The sequence below is a fragment of the Perissodus microlepis genome, chromosome 7, assembly GCF_051167445.1.
Source record: "Perissodus microlepis isolate ML-2025 ecotype Zambia chromosome 7, ASM5116744v1, whole genome shotgun sequence".
Taxonomy (NCBI): Eukaryota; Metazoa; Chordata; class Actinopteri; order Cichliformes; family Cichlidae; genus Perissodus; species Perissodus microlepis.
The window spans coordinates 37,005,545-37,023,583 of record NC_140467.1 but is presented as its reverse complement, the minus strand read 5'-3'; the positions used below and the strand labels follow the sequence as shown (position 1 = coordinate 37,023,583).

At 38.1% G+C, this 18,039-nt stretch overlaps 1 protein-coding gene across 3 annotated transcripts in view; it reads left to right on the top strand.

Moving 5' to 3' along the window:
* The window catches only part of epha5 (EPH receptor A5), a 60,071-nt gene that overhangs the window by 4,472 nt on the left and 37,560 nt on the right, over positions 1-18,039 (top strand). For all 3 annotated transcript variants that reach the window (XM_084934864.1, XM_084934861.1, XM_084934863.1), the window contains exons 2-3: positions 639-703; positions 8,614-9,334. In XM_084934864.1, the coding sequence (XP_084790990.1) occupies positions 639-703; positions 8,614-9,334 (786 nt within the window). The remainder of the gene's footprint in view (positions 1-638; positions 704-8,613; positions 9,335-18,039) is intronic.

Here is an 18,039-nt window from a genome sequence, read left to right as displayed (position 1 = left end):
GTGGAGGCACACACGCAACTTGCGAGATTCCGCTGTTACCAGTCTTGCACAAGAGTTGATGGAAACACACTTTAAGGATTTGAAGTGATCAAGTAATTGCACTTGACAGCTTTCAGCCGGGAAGCTGAGCAGGGAGGTTTTCTTTTTTTTTAATGGATTAGTTTGAGTTTGAGTTGTGTTGCAGACACTGAATTGTGCGTACAAAGTTGTGTGGGAGTTTTTGGTTAGCAAGATCCCACATTCTCATTCATGCACACATTCTAATTCAATAGATTTTACATGTGGAATTATTTTTGACAAATGAATGTGGATAGAAATCCTTTGACTTGGGCAAATATTTGCTCTGATGAATGAATCTGTAATAAGTATAATGTCTGGCTTCTATTTTCGTAAGCATTTCTTTGTGACTAAGGTGTCATCAGTTCTTAGCACATCCATTTGAGTCTATTCACCAATCAGGCTTTGTGATGGCCTTCATTAGCTGAATATGTGTAAATCATTTTATCTTGGTGACTTGGTATAATAAGGGAGGGGTAAACAAAGTGAGGATTTACATTTCTTCTTCCTTTTACATTTCTAATGAATCAGCTTGTTGCTCATCTTTACTAACAATTCTTTGTATTCTCAACCTTCAACAGTAAACCTGCTGGATTCCCGCTCTGTGATGGGAGACCTGGGATGGGTGGCCTACCCTAAGAATGGGGTGAGTATACCTCTTTCTAAGATGTATTGAAAAGGTGTTGATTTGTAAAAGTGTGGGTGAGATTAGACAAATACTAAATCTCCATTTTTACAGATGCTGCAGTAAGTTGTTAGCAATTATGATGTTTTTGATTCATGATTAGTGATCTTTTTTTTCTTACCCATTAGGAAAGTAAACTCATTTGTGTGCAAATCAAAAGACACTTATAATTATAGTTTACACTGAAGCATACTGTAAGTTATTCTTTTGTTATATCAAGGTGAAAGATCATTTTATTTCCAAGAACTTTCAGTTTATTATCAGGGTAAATTGAATTCATGAATAATATATCGAAAGTCACCATGGAATATTTTATTCTCAAGCCAGGAATTGAATTTCCATTTCCAAGTATTCCCAAGGTGAAGGCTAATTAGAGAATGACTTACTAGACTTACTAAATTGTTATTTCATGGTATTATATAGTGTATTTTAATGAGGAAAAATGGTGCTTTAAAAATGATTAATGTCTTTTCGATTTTCAATACTACCTTAGAACATCAGACATTAAGCTACCACTGAGTCTGCCATACTTCCGTGAAAAATGGAAGTGTGGAACATCTGGGGGTTTACAGTGCCGTGGCTTATTTAAACAGAAATGTTTTGTGCATCGATTTGATCCACATTAAAAATCTCCTAGTGGCAAATCTTCTCTGAAAAGATGCAGCTATACACACCGTACCAATAGTGCTGACCATAGCATTTTCTTAGCTTTGAGTATTCAAATCACAGCCCACTCTGTGGCGGTATGTAGATGGGAAAGATAGTGCTGACAAAAGCAGCCGTATGTGCAATCATATTAATGAAGATTTCATTATGGCGTGCGAGTTTTTAACAGTACAGCTGCATAAATAACTACATATAGGGGAGATGGAGAGAGGAAATAAAGGACTTCATTAGACAATCCAAGGATCCCTTAACAATGTCTTAATTAGTTGTTATGTTTATATTCAGCTGCTTTTTAAGACGACTCATTTTGGGGGGTTGTCTAACAAAGACACACCAAACATGTCTTTATTTCCCAGTTGGCCATTATAACGTGTTCAGTGTTGGTACAACAGCACACTATTTGCAGTCTTGGACATTTTTTCACACAAGCACACACTTTCACACTTCAAATTTTGGCTAAATAAGAACTTGAAAAGGCACGAAAGTTATTTATTTAATTATTTTTTAAGTCTCATGTTCCAGATGGCTTGTTTTATTCCTGGTTTTCTCCTCTTCCCTTCATCCCCATCATTGCCTTTACTTCCGTTCTTCCATGTCCCTGAACATGTGCAAGACTCCTCATCTCCAATTTCTTCTTATTCTTGTCCTCTACTTGCCTTTGACTCTTACTCTCTTCTCTTTGCTTCCTTTGGCATTGTTTTTTTTTTATAAAGATTTGACAGTTTTTTAAACTTGAATTTAAACAAAGGGATTAAAATAAGAGCTTTAAATGTGTCTTAAAATGTGATGGATGACCTTGAAAAACTTGGACAGATTTCAGAGAATGCAGTAACACTAAACACAGCATAATTACTGTAACAGATAAATGTCTTGAAGTAGGAGAGTGAAACACTCTAGTGATTTACATGGTAGCTTGAAATTGGATACTTGGAGTGGAAAATCATGAATACTGTGTTATAAAATCCTGTTTCTAAAAGCTGGTTTGTGTTTACGATGAGTTCCTTGAACTTTGTTGTTTAGAGTTGTTGTTTCTTTGCTTCTTTATCCACATCTTTTCTCTATATACAAGCTCAACATTAACCGAAGTTTAAAAAGACCTCTGGAAGTTGCTGTTTCTAATTTGGAAGTCTGAGTGGAAAAAAATCACCAGGCCTCGCTGGCTGGTACCCAGAGTTATTTTTGTTTATTGAGACTTGGATCTTTATTCTGTCAATGTGGAAAGAGAAGTAGGGAGAACTGGATATATAGAACGATAAAATGGGATTTTTCCAGATGAAGATATGCATGAGAAGCATGAGAAACCAGTATTTCTTTGATCTCGAGAACAGAATGCTTTCATCTTAAACTATTTTTGATAGAGGAGAAAGTTCCCGAAATAAGGACAATAGCAATTGGAAATTGGAAATCTAAAAGGTAAAATATAGTAGCTTTATTTTCATTGGGATGTAATCATAGGAAGAGAGCAGATGATAAGGCAATTATTGAACTTGTTGTGGTGTTGTGTGTTCATGTGAATGGGGGAAAGACCAAAACAGCTTTTTAAAACAGGCTGTAAACATGCTACTTTTTTCAGCTTATTTTACCCTAAGTTCTATTAGGATTGACTTGAGGCCAAGCCTCATCTGGCCAGTGAAGAAACTGCAGTATTTGGTTTCATTTATCAGCACCAGAGACTGACAATTGTTTGCACATGAAAAGACTGAGCAAGAAATGCTGTCGTAATTGAGGCTAAACATGGAGGAGTTTTGATTCATCAACATTTGAACTTTTTTTCAATGTTGATATCAACTGTATATCTCCCTATTGCCAGTGGAGGAGCATTTACTGATAGTTTGGATATGACTTTTATGTTTAATTAATTATTTTTAGATGTTTAGGGTCATATAATAAATTCTAGTTATGTGCTCTACATAAAAAAGACCACCATGTACAGTGCTGTTCAAATATCTTGGGCCACCAATTCTTTATGTTTTGCTAGGAAAATGGGGAGTGTGTGCAGGGTTTTATTGAAATGTGCAAAAACACATGCATTATATATAATGCAAAAGCAGAGTTTGTACAATTCTAATGAGCTGGAAAGTCAATATTTAGTATGACCACCTTTATTCTTCAATACAGCCTCAGGCAAGTTCCCTTGTAATTTCTTTAAGTAGTCTGCAAGAATAGTTCTTCTGGGTTCTTGAAGGACATTTTAAAAGTCCTCTCATGCTTTCCAGATAGTATTGATATTTCTTTGTTGATAATTCCACACAATTTTGACAAGATCTCCAACACCGCTGGCAGAAATGCAGCCTCAAACTATGACAGAGTTTTCCACCACCACACTCACTGTTGTACCTCTCTTCTGACCTCGTTCTTACCTGTTGACAGTGATTTGAATCAAACATTTAAAATTTGGATTCATCACTCCATCAGACCCGTTTCTACTGAATTCAGCCCAGTTCCTTTGTAATTTAGCATTCTTCAACCTTTTGTCCCTGTTTCCCTTCCTTAATAATGGCTTCTCTACAGCCACCCCTGGAAGGGCCTTGTTCCATATTTCTTAAGGACTTTCAAATACTGTTCATCTGCTGTTGTTTCCTCTAGTTCTTGTTTTACTGTTACTATTTTATGCCTGTCAGACTGTGTTATTGTTGACATTTTTCATAGCTTTAACTAAATAAATTAGAAATTTGTGTGTTTTTGCAAAAGGGTGCTTGTAAGAAAGTGCCTAAAGGTAGAATTTAAAGTTAATTCTTTGCTAAATTATCTGTTATGTGTGGACAAAACACTGGACTATTCCTCCAGATAGGGACCTTTTTTGCCTGAATGACTCATAGGTGAGATTTAAGTGGCTAAAAAAAAACCAACAACAAAAAAAATCTCTGACAGTGGTCAAATACAAGAACTGGGCTGAAAATGTGTGAAAAGGTTTCCATTTTCCAAAGAAAAACTTTCAGAAAGCCTGGAGAACAATTGCTCAAGACCACTCAAGACCAGGCAGGAGGGGTGGTTTCAGCTTTTTGAATAGGACTGTAACTTTGGCAGATAATAATTAGAGAAACTGGCCAAGATATTTGTGGTATCCTCGACATAATTAACTGCTATTTAAGTATATTTATTACACCCAGAATTCCTGATACCTTTTATAATTGGCTTGTTATAGTGACAAAATACTTCATTTGTTTATGTGTTTTGCAGTCTTATGAAATTATAAACAGCTTCAGCACTCTGAACTCTGAAATTCATGATTCAGAACTTTTCAGTTTCTAACAACACGCTGTACAATTAATCTTTTACGTTTAACTGCTCACTGATTAGGTAATCAGTGAGTCATTCAACTCTACCATACAGTTTCATTTATGAGGTGAAATTTAAAAAAAGCAAAACCAGACTAAATTGATGTAATCACTGATTCCCTTGGCTGAACAGCCAGTTAGAGAGCTCTTTTTCATCAGCTGTATCCACTGATTCACTGTGCTCAATTGACCAAAGATAAAGACAGGCTAACGCCAAAAGTACCGAACAGACTTCAAGAACTGTGGCTGAGCACAGATGCTAAATGATATCCCAATGACAGCTTACAGCAGGCTTGTTTTGTGCAGCAGATTATATACTATTTAGCTGATTTTCTTTCCAGTTACAGTAGAAAGATGAAAGGAAGACAAGGTGAGTTAGAAAGAAAAGAAAGCGGACAAGTTGAAGTGAATGGAGAAGCCAAATAAGTGTTGCAGTGTTGCAAGAAAGACAAAGTAGTTTGAAAAAATTAGAGAGGTTAGCTGAAATCAGGGAAATTTTGGAAGATGAGAAGTCAGAGGCTACAAGTGGAAAAGGTGATGTGGAAAAAGGAGGAAGAAGGCAACCTGCATTCACTTTGTTAGACTTTAAGATTGTATAATTAAAGTAAGAATAAAGGACACAAAGGGAAAACGACGATAGACGTGGGTGAAAAAAAATAAATCAGGGGAATGAGAGAGGAGACTATAGATGGAAAGAGGTGGTGTGTGTGTGTGTGTGTGTGTGTGTGTGTGTGTGTGTGTGTGTGTGTGTGTGTGTGTGTGTGTGTGTGTGTGTGTGTGTGTGTGTGTGGAGTAGTGGCACTGGTAGTGTTAAGAAGCAAAAGGGCCTGTTCTATTACAGTGTCATGATGGTCAGCAGTAATGGGTGATAATAATAAGTTGGTTACAGCGTTGTAGACTTACAGCCGGAAAGGCACTCAGCACAACCACAGGGGGTCTTCAGACTAGATGTGACACACAAAAATACACATATAATAGTCCAAAAACCCCCAAAACTAAACACACACACTAATGAGGAGCTAGAAGGATGCCTATAGGGGAGTTGGTTTTTTTTTTTAGTTTGGAGCAAAGTGGAGATGAAATGACACACAAATGAAAGAGATCTTAATCTCTTTAGACTGAGTGTTGGGACCATTTGCACTCCTACAGGAATAGCAGCTTTTCCAAATTGGCAAAAAAAATTCCAAGTCATGCAGACAGTTGTGTTTTAGTGTGACAAAGTAATGACATATATGTGCTACTCAAAACCCTGCTGCTGGACAAAATATATTGTTGTTAGCTTTACTCAAAGCTTTGTGAAACTAGATTGAAAACCAATGTAACATAAAGTTGTCCTGATTGATGTAATTGGTCACAGTTGTTTCTGAGGTACTAGGATATTGTCTAAGTCTTCTGAAAAACATGACCTGGTAAATCCACTAGTTTACTGTCGGTGGGGATAGAAAATCATTCCCCTTTCACATCATGAAGAGGCAGTCTGCACACAAAGTTAGGTCTATGCACTGAATCGAGAGGTTATTTCTGGAGTGATTGGGAAGGAAGAAAGTAAAGTTGAAATAGATCTAGCATTAGGTGAGTTTATTGTGTGATTAACTTTTAGACTGACTGTTTCTACATTGCCTCACATTACGAATGTGGTTCTGCAACTGCAACCTTACTGCTGTGCTGTTCTGTGCGCAGATCAAAGTGTGTTCCTCCAGTAGGTGCAACTAAAAAGTCTTAGAGCAGTCTGTTTCTACATCAGCGGCATTTTCTGGAAAGCCAAAGCATGAACCTTGGTAACATTTTGTTACTCATTTTAGTGGCTGTTTGCTTGTAAATGGGTTATGCTAAATGATTGTTTGATTATTCACTTTAAAGTGTTAGCTCAAGTATCATATCCTATTTACATTAGTAATTAAACTCTATAAATACAGTTGAGCTACAAAGTGGGAGGACTTCCAATTGCAACAATGGCAACACCACTTCCAAGCACACATGCCGAACCAATTTGTTCACAGCAGAGTGAGAGGAGGTCGTCTGTTCAACTCCCCGCTGGGATACCAATAATGACGCTGTGTGGCTCTGTGTGTGTGTGTATGTGTTAAGCTGTGTAAATCTCAGAGCAGGCTTGTGGATCTGTGCGATCTAACAAGTAAGAGGCTTAATGTCTGTACTGGGACTGACTGGGCTGAGGTCTGGTGGAGATGGGGACTGGCACACAATTAAAAACAGATATCTTTGAATAGTTTGCACTCCATATATGTGAAGACCCTCATTAGCATAATACACTCAAACCACCAATCAAGACCTAGGTCTAAGCCGAACTCAGGAACAAAGTTTAAATCCTCAAACAGCGTTTTAATAAATCGCATAAGATGATTCGCTTTCCAACAATTTCAGGAAGACTAAAAGTGAAATTGCTTGTTACAAAGATAAAGGTGCAAGACTATTAACACACTGCATGTGCACACAATATCTATAAATACTTAAATGTCTGCATCCATTAGCAAATGATTCTGAAACTGAATAATTACAATCAGAAAACAAAAGAGACAAAACAAAGAGACACACTTAATCAGGGAAAGTGTAAAAAAAAAAGACAGCTGGAGAACAAGACAGGGAGAAGAGAGCGAAAAGATAAAGACAGAGGGTTGTATACAATGGATCAGCAAGGATTGATTAATATGGGCTATTAAGCCATAACACCAGATCATAGTCTGGTCCCTCTGGCCATATTACAGTGACATGATGAAGCGCCTATATTAGTCATGAGAGAGGGCTAGTGATGCAGATAATAGCCATCTCCCACGAGACCTGCAGAGGGAATTAATGCTGCTGTCTGACACACGCACACATGCATGGATGCATATGCTCACACACACTTGAATGCTGACAAGGTAATTTGCATATATGCACATGCAGAAATGGATTCACACAGACACACACATTCTCCTTTAGAGATATGGTGCTACAGATGAACACACAGGTGCAGGTTAAATCCTCTTTTTTTTTTTTGCTGACAAGAGCGCCACCCCTCATTCATGGTAAATGCATGTGTACCCTTTAACACGATCTCATTCCTTTCTCTCTATTGCAGTAGGAGGAAATGAGGTGGAAGTGATGAGGATTATTTTGCTATCTATACCTTGACACACACACACTAACATGCATGCACACACACACAAACACACCGTTAAAATTTCCACACCAGCGTTAATCCTTTCAGAAAAGCATTGCTGTTGCTCATTCTTAAAGCATTACCACGGTGTCAGATTCTCTGTATGAGTATAATTTCACATTTTTAAACAATACAGGCAACATACTAGAATTTACTGTTTACTTCTTTGTTATATGTAGAATTATAAGCATGCTTAATTAGACAAGTGTGTCCTAGTAGACTGAAAATGTTATGATGTAATACTGTAAGTGTGTTACAAAGGATGACTTATGGTTTTGAAAAAAAAAAGTATTTTATACTTTATACATTTTGGTAATATTGTACTGTGTGTTACACTCTTACATTTTTAGAATAGGATGGTACATTATTAATATTAATATTAATTTTAAGTTTAAGACTAAACTGTAGTTGGGCTGACTGTTGGTAACTGTTAATGGATTAATTTAAAAAATCAGAATGCTAAAAACTACCGATATAAATACGATTATCCCCACACCTATTAAATTGATGTTGTGACTCTTTGGAGGTTCAAGCAGTGACCATAGTAAAGTAATATTCACACATTGATGCATTAGCTACTAAATATTCTTGTATATAACAAATTTAAAGCCATTTCATCAAAACATTTTTCTGTACTTTAAGCACGTTGTAAAATTGACTTTAGTGATGTTTTTAATGCAGGATGTGCATGGGAATATTAAGCATTTAATCATTTGAAAGGAACAAGGTCTTTCCACTAATATTTTGGGGTCTTTTTTCTTTTTCAGTGGGAGGAGATTGGGGAAGTAGACGAGAACTATGCTCCCATCCACACCTACCAAGTATGCCGTGTGATGGAGCAAAACCAGAACAACTGGCTCCACACCAACTGGATCCTGACTGAGGGTGCCCAGCGGGTATTTATTGAGCTCAAGTTCACCCTGAGAGACTGCAACAGCCTGCCAGGGGGTGTCGGGACCTGCAAGGAGACTTTTAATATGTATTACTATGAAACAGATGGGGACGAAGAAGAGATGGAGGAAGGAGAGATGAGAGATGGTACCGGGATGACAGAAGAGGAAGACAGGGCAATGAAGGAGAGCAGGTACATCAAAATTGATACCATAGCAGCTGATGAGAGCTTCACTGAGCTGGACCTTGGGGATCGTGTGATGAAGCTTAACACTGAAGTCCGCGATTTAGGTCCTCTGACCCGGAAAGGCTTCTACTTGGCATTTCAGGATTTAGGGGCCTGCATTGCTTTAGTCTCAGTGAGGGTTTTCTACAAACGCTGCCCATTCTTGGTGAAGAGCTTGGCTGAGTTCCCTGACACAATCCCAGGCTCAGAAGCCTCACAGCTGGTAGAGGTAGTGGGCCGCTGTGTCAATAACTCTCTGCCTTTATACGAGCCTCCCAGGATGCATTGCAGCACAGAGGGAGAGTGGCTGGTGCCCATTGGGAAGTGTGTTTGCCAGCCGGGATTTGAGGAAATCAACGGATCTTGTCAAGGTGAGAGGGTAAAGTTTGCTGTGAAATTGAGCTAATAAGATCATTTTGAATAAATCAGCAGCTTTTAAGATGATCGATTGAAGTTAAAGATCCAGTTTTTTAATCTGTCTAGTCGTCACATTTTTTGTTACCTTTTTAGGGCTGTGGGTGCACATACATGTTTGTTTGTTTTGGTTGCTGTCTTCATCCTGTGTGTATTTTCATATCCATGCACATGTTTATTTTTAGTATAGTGTGCTTGAGTGTGTGCATGGATCTGTTTATTCTTTTAGTAAGAGTGCTTCTTACGCTGTTGCTGCGTGAGTCTGTGAGTGTTTCTTTCTAGCTTAGTGGAGGGTATTCCCCTGTGGCCTGCAGCACTTTGCTGCTCTCATACTGTTCTGCTCCAGCTCGTGCCCAAACATTCCCACCACTGACCTTAACTGCTATTTCCATGGGTACCTAGGGTCTATGTATTTTTCTCTCCTTTCAACCTCTTCAGTCTTCCCCTACGCTGCCTTTAAATTACTCAATTATTTGCATGCTAAACTCCACTTATGCAACTGAGAGTAGCTCTGAACGGCATGGTGGACTTTAAGAAGAAATTTCAGAGAACATTCGTTACAATGGCACAACGCTATGTGATACAGTAAAGTGAAATGTGTGATTTGGTCACTCTTTGTGCTTTTTATTTTCACACAGTCTTCTCCCGAGTAAGTACCAGTCTCTAGTGATTAAATACATGATTTGTTTGTGAGCTACTGATGTGGAAGTTTTATTCTTTAGCTTTTCTGATTTAGATATGTGCATGTGGAAACTGGATTGAATGTTAAAGGAGGGTGATTGGCAGATGACAATATGTGAAAGAGGTCTAATAGTAGGGTTTTTTTTCTTTCAGAACCAAAAGAGAACTAAGCTTTGATTAGTTCTCAATAATCAAATGGTAAAAAAGTGAACCATCTCTCCAGTAGCTCTACAGTAGCTTCACTTTGTCAGATATGAAATATCTGTGGGGAGATCATTAGGAAATAGCTGTCAGTAGGCCACTGGCCTGCCTGAAGTCATTCTCCCACAGACTGTACAGACAGCCAGACTACTGTTACGGTTACAGGCTGAGAAGGCAAAAAAAAAAAAAGTTCCAGAACAGCATTTTTGTGATCATGAATATTAAGAACCAATTACTGTCTCAGTATTATTAAAATAAAAGGATCATCTTTGAAGCTATACTGCTGTGTACTACTGCATGAATACTGACTGGAATGCACATGCAAAAGATAAAAGAATGGCTCTACAGTACTGTGATTACCACTCATTAGCTTGCCACCTAATTATACACAGCTAATTATGCTTTACAGACTTCTGCCATTTGATAACTTTTGATTTGACCACATGTGTCAGCTGAAGCCTGGAGAATATTGAAAATTACTGTACACTGTAAGTACAGCAGTTTCGCTGAAAAATGACGCAGACTTTTTGTGACTTCTTGTGCCTCGTTAACATATTTTGCATGTTTTATTTTTCTGATGCTTGACTCAAGGACTTAAATTTTTTAACACCTACTTGCACATTTAATTCTGTCTTAGCTGTTGGTCACCCTAATGCTTATAGTTTATTAAACAGACTGCAGCTGTGTTTTTGCATGCTAACAATGCTGCTGTTGGCATTCAAGTCGGTTCTAAAAACTTGATGGATTGTTAAATAATGATGTGAAGACTTGACTCAGGATCTGCTGAGTGGTGTAGTCTTGATTCCTTAGTACCGTCTATAGGCAAATATTAGCATGCTAACATGCTAAACTAAGAAAGAAACATTATAAGCCTTGGGCTAAACGGGCCCTCACCAAACATGAGCTTGTACTTTTTTTGTCTTGTGAGGTCTCTGGTACGAGGCCTGGCTACAAAGGGTTTGTCATCAAAGTGCTTTGCTGCACCTTATGCTGGAGGGAAGCTCCCAAACTTCTGTAGCCTTGTGCACTTTCTCTACATGCTATGCATATTCACATTCATCATTCTGCAAGTAAAACAAAATGCAAAACAAAGGAAAACTTTTTTGATGACTTTTTTAAAGTAACAGGACAGTGACATCATTACAGAGTATTAAAATACAAAAAAAAGAAGAAAGAAATCTGTGAATTCCAAAAGGTTTCCACCCAAAATGGCTTGGCAAGCATATAACTGCAAAGGGATTTGCAAATGCATGAAGCTTGTCTGGACAGCACAAAAGATTAAAACTGTACTTCTGTGGTGTAGACTGAGCTATAAAGAGAAAAGTCAAAAAGCAGCACTCCCTTTGTGCGCTTTTGTAAAGGGTTGTGAGGTGTTATTTTGATGTCACTGTAATTAAATCTGACCCTGCCTTGTCTTGCAGCTAACTGCCTCCACGGGCTCTTTCTTTCTGCCTTCTTGTGCCAGAACAAAGTTACAGGGTTTACCTGGTTTTCATGGTGTCTTTCCAAGCTCCAAGGAGTGTTCTGAATTCTTGGAAGATGAAGTTGTGTGATATGCAAATTTTTGCCATTAGTTAAACCTTCTGGAATAAAAACAAATCTCGGGAGCTCGCAGTAATATCATTTATCTCTTTTTTTTCGCAAATTGTAGTCCATATTTCCAGCAAGCTGAAGTGAAGTGAGTAGAAAAGATTCCTCACTATTAATTAGGCTACATGGGGATGTTTTTCGTCTTTACAGTTTTGTATACAGATGAAACTGTTAGAGTGACACCCTTTGAAAATGTCTACAGAGAGAAACATGGCAGGGTTTCCTCAGTAGCAGGTTTGTAACCATATGTGTTCTCTGCCTTGGTAAACACTTTTTCATGTGTATTTCAGTCAGTCACATTGGAGTGCAAAGTGTTGATTTCTGTTTTTCAGACACTGAAAGAATTCCTGGACTCCATACTGCTAGAAGTCATATTTGGTGTCTTTTTATGGACAGCACAGGAGTAGTTTCTAGCTAAGAAATGGTTGTCCTACAGATCTGTTGAGCTGGATTTTTAGAACCTTAATTTTAATTGTATGCTCTTTCAGTGGATATGTGCTATAAAAAACGAACAGCACTTTTTAAAGAGAGATGCCTCATTGGTAAAAACTACATTTTAAGTGAATCAATGGATTGAAGGTCAGAGGACACTACAGTGAGTGAGAAAATGTGTAAACCCTGGCTGTATTGGCAGTGTGTGTGCTGCTTAGTAGAGCATGATTTAATGTTGCCTTTGTGAATGTAGGACAAAACTCATTATGGACAGCTCTTCATCCTCCTTTTTGTCTTTATCTTCCTCGCCTCTCTTACTTTGTACCTTGGTTTGTCCATTACCCAGTCATTTTGCTCTTGCATTTCTTACCCCCTTCATATGTCTGCTTCTTTTTCTTCTTTGACTGCCTATCATTCATTGTTTCTCCATCCTACTTTTTTCTTTTTCTTTTTCAGTTTCTGCTATCCAGTGCATTTGCACTCTCCTGCTCTTGCAGCTGTCTTTGACTCTTCCCTCACTTTTTTCCTCAGTTTAAAAGATCTGCCTCTTTCACTATCAACACATCACACAACTGTCTTTACTCTACATCTGGGAGATACATACACACAGCACCCACACATATACTTTTCTCTCAAAAGTTCATCTCTATTTGTGGAAATAACTCAGTCACCAAACAATTGTAGCATGTAAAGGACAATCTGAGCTCTTAGGGATTTATGAAAATGGTGCATCATCCCTGTGGAGCAGCAACTGTGTGGCCATGCACTGCTGGATTTGTTGCAGTTTATTTATTGTTCCATTCTGCTACTGTCCAACTTTGTGGTACGTTTGACAGCACACTTAATAGCATTAAATTATGCATCATCGTGCATCAGAAAATCCAGTTTTTTTGTTTTGCTTCTGCACAAAAAAATGAAAAATACATATAAATACATATATATATGTATACACTCTATAAATAAATGTCTTGTAAAAGAACAAATTTTGTCAGATACTCATACATACATACATATGGTATATCATAATATATATGAATGTACATTCAGCCTTTTTGCTGCTATCCTGCAGCTTTGTAAGCCTAATAGGACTGAAGGGAGGAGGACAGCACATCCATGGGTAGATGGTTTGATGGATAGACAGAGTGATGAGAAGAGTACAGAGAGAAGTGAAGGCAAAACAAGGGGACACAAGATGAATTGGAGATTTCTCACCACAGGGTGTGGGGGCATGGAGACAGGGAGATGGATGAGTGTTGTTCCAGGGGTGATGGGGATAGAGAATGGATAACTGTGGATAGAAATGGCAGATGGATGAAGAGAGAGAAAAGAAGGAAGAGGGTGTAGACTGACTTAGTCTTTGAAATGAGGCCTTTTTGATTGAATACTAGAGAGAATAGAAAGAAACACTGGAAGAATGCTTGAATTAAGGGTTAACTAAATAAGAGCTAAATAGAAAGGCAAATATATTAGCTTTGTCAGGACATGTCACACAAATCGGGTTAGTAAAATTAACATTTTCCTTTTTTACATCAACTCAGCCCTCAGGTGGGTTAAGAATAAACCCAATTTATATTTAAATTATTTAGTCTACAAAATGTCAGAAAACAAAAATTACAAAAAAGTTACACAACCTTAGAGTCTGCAGTCTTGTTTACAAAAGATACTATTTTATATGAGAGTAACCATACAAAAAAGAGGAGGCATTAAATTCTCACATTTGAGCCGGTTGGCTATTGGAATATACAATGTAGGGAAATATTTTTGATGTGCATTAACAATGTTTAACATTGAAAACGTTACATAAACAAATGTTTAAATTGGTGCATTAATGGCCTTGTCTTGCTGCATTACCATATTGAAATGGCAATGGAAACTGAATTTATTTTTCAGAACAAGTCCCAAGAAAGTTTGACATCATCAGAACAGTTTGAGAAGCCTCCATGCTAAACCACTATCAGAGCAAAGGCCTGCAGAGGCTAATTGGACGGCCTCAACCTAAATATGTAGATATGTTGGCATAACTTATTGATCTGTCAGTCTTATATAAGATGATCAAAAGTCCAGTCACCAATATGGTGGACACATACTTGAAAACACAATCATGATTGAATTGTTGAAGAGAGATGTTGAAATGGTGAAATAAGGCCTGAAATATATTTGAATAAATTGTTTTTGGAGTGACATAGGATGAAATTCATCTACAGCTGAAATGATTAGAGAGTGACTGGAATGTTGGCAGCATTGAAAGTAAATAATGGAATAATGGTATATGTGAGAGTAAAATGATGAAGTGGAATGATGCAATAAATATTGAAAGAAGCGTGCAGTGATAGAATAAGGGCTAGATTCAATGTGGAGAAAAGGGAATTCAGGATGACCAGGATGTTGGATGTTGAAAAAAAAAGAGCTAAATGCTTTGGATTCAGAATGAGGGGGAAAAAGGTGGACTGAAGCAGGATTGAGCCTTTGTGATGTTTGGATTTGGGCTACACTGATTTCACATGACAAAAGAAGAAAGACTTAGAGGTACAATACGGGCAGCAATGTTGGGGGAGAGAGAAAGGGATATCGGGGGAGGGGATGAGGAGAAAGACAGCAGATACGGGATACAAATTAAAACAAGTGTGACTACTGGTATCCTTAATTAACAGAATTACTTGTAATAAAGAAAAAAACCTGCTTGTGACTGGAAGGATATTACATCTTTGGGATACATCTCAACATTTTTTAATATTTTGTTTGGAGATAGTTGTCTAAGTGTCAGGGGTAGAGTTGGATTTCCCTTGACGATACTTTGTTTCAGTGCCATGGCTCCCCTGATGTTCCTCTGTGTTTGCCTGCCTGTCAGACGTCACTGCAGCATATGTCAAACTTGATCTGGCCACAGTCGTGATGCTGCCATCAAAAACAGTCTCACTGGCGTAGTGATGTGAAGAAGCTTTCTGCCTTCTCCCTCTAGGGATTTATGGGGATAGTGAACAAGCAGCTCACACTTACAGTGTGAGGCTTGTGGTTGATGCTGTGGTGACAAGGGTATTACAGTCTCTTGCATAACACAGAGATACACACATGATCATGAAGCATCTGTCATTTTAGTAGAATTACCATCATGTGCCGATAAGGATCTGAGTCTGACATGAATACTCTGGGTGTTTTATTTTTTCCTCAGTTCAGTTCAGTACATTACATTTTTTTTCACTATATAATGCATACCACATAGACCTACATCCTAAAAGGAGAGGAGAACATTTTCTTTCATCTCCCATGCCATTTCAAGTAGTACTTTTTTTTTCTTAATGGTAAGATTATAAGAAAAAAAAACTACAGGAGAAGAGGAAATGCTACTAGCAACACATTGCTTGTACTAAGTTGGTCCCGCTATTGCATCAAAACTACCTTAATTCTTCATAACAGAAATTCAACCAAATGCTTGAAATATCCTTCAGAGATTTTGGTCTATATTGGCATGATAGCATCATGCAGCTGATGCATATTTATTGGTGCACATCAATTATATGAATCACTGCTGTATCCTTAATTAAGATCTGGTGACCGTGGAGGTCATTTCACTATAGTGAACTCATTTTCAAGTTCAAGACAGTTTGAGATTATTTGAGGTTTGTGACATGGCACGTTATTCTTCTGGAAACAGCCATCAGAAGATGAGTACACTGATAATAACCAGATGGACGTGGTAAGCAACAATACTCGCTTAGGCTGTACTCAGTTGGTACTAACAGGCCCAAAGTTTAACCAGGAAAGATCCTGCACATCATTACACCAGCCACCACCACCAGCTAGAACCCTTTATACATTGATGGTAGGATTGGCCTTACTTAGGCGCTTTCATGTTGTTTACACCAGATTGTGATGACAGACAACGTTTTTCTAAACTTCTGTTGTCCATTTTTGATAATTAGATCAGAATTCACTGGACCCAAAACATCCAGTAGTTCAAGTAAGATACTTTCCAGCCTGTATCTATGTCTTTTTAATTCATGTCATATGAGTTTAGAGTATTCAGATTCCCATACAGAAATGTTCTGCCATCCCTCATCACAGTCAAAGATAAAGAGTGCAAATATCAAGTGGCAGGAAACCATCATCTCCTAAACTATGAATTGACTAGATTCATCAAGGAAAGAGCCACCATTATTCCTTTTAGATCCTGCTCAACTGGAATCTGCTAACGGCTTCTTTCATTGAACTCTTTCCTCCTGCATCATGCTCTCTCTACAGCTTTCTCCCCACCCCCTTCCCCCATCATCTCCACGTGGTGATGCTGTCATGACAACTAAAGTGCTTCCTGAGTGCTTGTTGGGTAAACTGACTTTCCCAGAAGAGCTTCCTCTCTTTTACCCTTGCCCCTGTTAACATGCATACACACCCACATGGTTTTATCTATACTTGTGAAGACCTTAATTGACTCATTGTCATTACCATACCTCTGACCCGAGCCATAACCAGCATAGCAAGTTGCATAATCCCATTTGTTACACTAACAGACAAATGCATCATCCTCACTCAGACAATACCCCTAAAAGAAAATGTCTTTGAAGAAAATGGGCCAGCCATTTGTCCTCACAAAGATGGAATAGCAAACGCTCATGCACCCACACAGACACGCAGAAACACACGCACGCATTCCTGCAGTTGCTGAAATATTCATAAAATGCTTCATTCAGCAGAGCGAGGTTCTTTCCATGAAAGCCTGGCCATCTCCAGAGTCCGAGCCAGTGGAAGCTTAGTACTGATCATCTTGGCACTATATTACCCATAATGCATTTAAGAGAGGTGATGAGTTTCACCCGTTTTATAAAACCATCATAGCTCTACAGCAATGATGCAATGCAGGCATGCTATTTTTTGTGTTGAGTCAGATGGCTTTAAAAACGTTGAAGCTAATATATATGTGTGTGAGTAATATATATATATATTACTTGATTTCTGGTACCTTCTATCTGATTAAAAACAGGCGGATTATACCATACATGCAAATTTGTGAATTAAAAGTCATAAGAAATTCACAACCTAATTTTATACACGTCACATATCACTGTCCTATCACCTTTTTGCAAGAGCATGGTTGTACAACTGAGATCCCGACCTTTGTACACCTAGTTTGTGGATCTGTGCAATTTTTCTTCATGGTTGTTGGTCCGTTGATGGAGTCTAATATTTGGAAGTAAATTAATGTCAGCTAAATGCTGAAAGGGCACTATAGTAGTTAAATTGTTTTCCCAAGACATCCAGTCAGCATATTATGATTTATCACACATTTCTTATATTTACTCTTTTTCTCTAGACACTTACTGAGCCAATACATTGGGTTTGGTTCGAAAGCTATTGTGACCTGGATGCTTGACCTTTGGGTTTCTGCTCGTGGTCTGATTGTGAGAATAAATGAGTTGTGAACAATGGCCTCCTCTGTCAACCAACAGAAAGGAAAACCCCATTCACTCGATTGTGTATTATTACGGTATTATCATCCTTCTTTGTTTGTGTTCACATAGAAACATGCACAAATATGAGCATGCATTGGCACATGCACACAAGCAGAGGCACACAAACACAGTAATACAAAAATAATAAAGGTATGAAGCATCTCATGCATGCACACCCTGAAACACGTGTTTATGATTGTTAGGCCAGTAGTTTGCTGTGGGACAAACACAGGAACAGGATATTTACTGTGTTTCCTCAGCTGGTTTATTAGTTCACAATAGTATCTGCTAACAATATAGGCAGTGCATTGAAA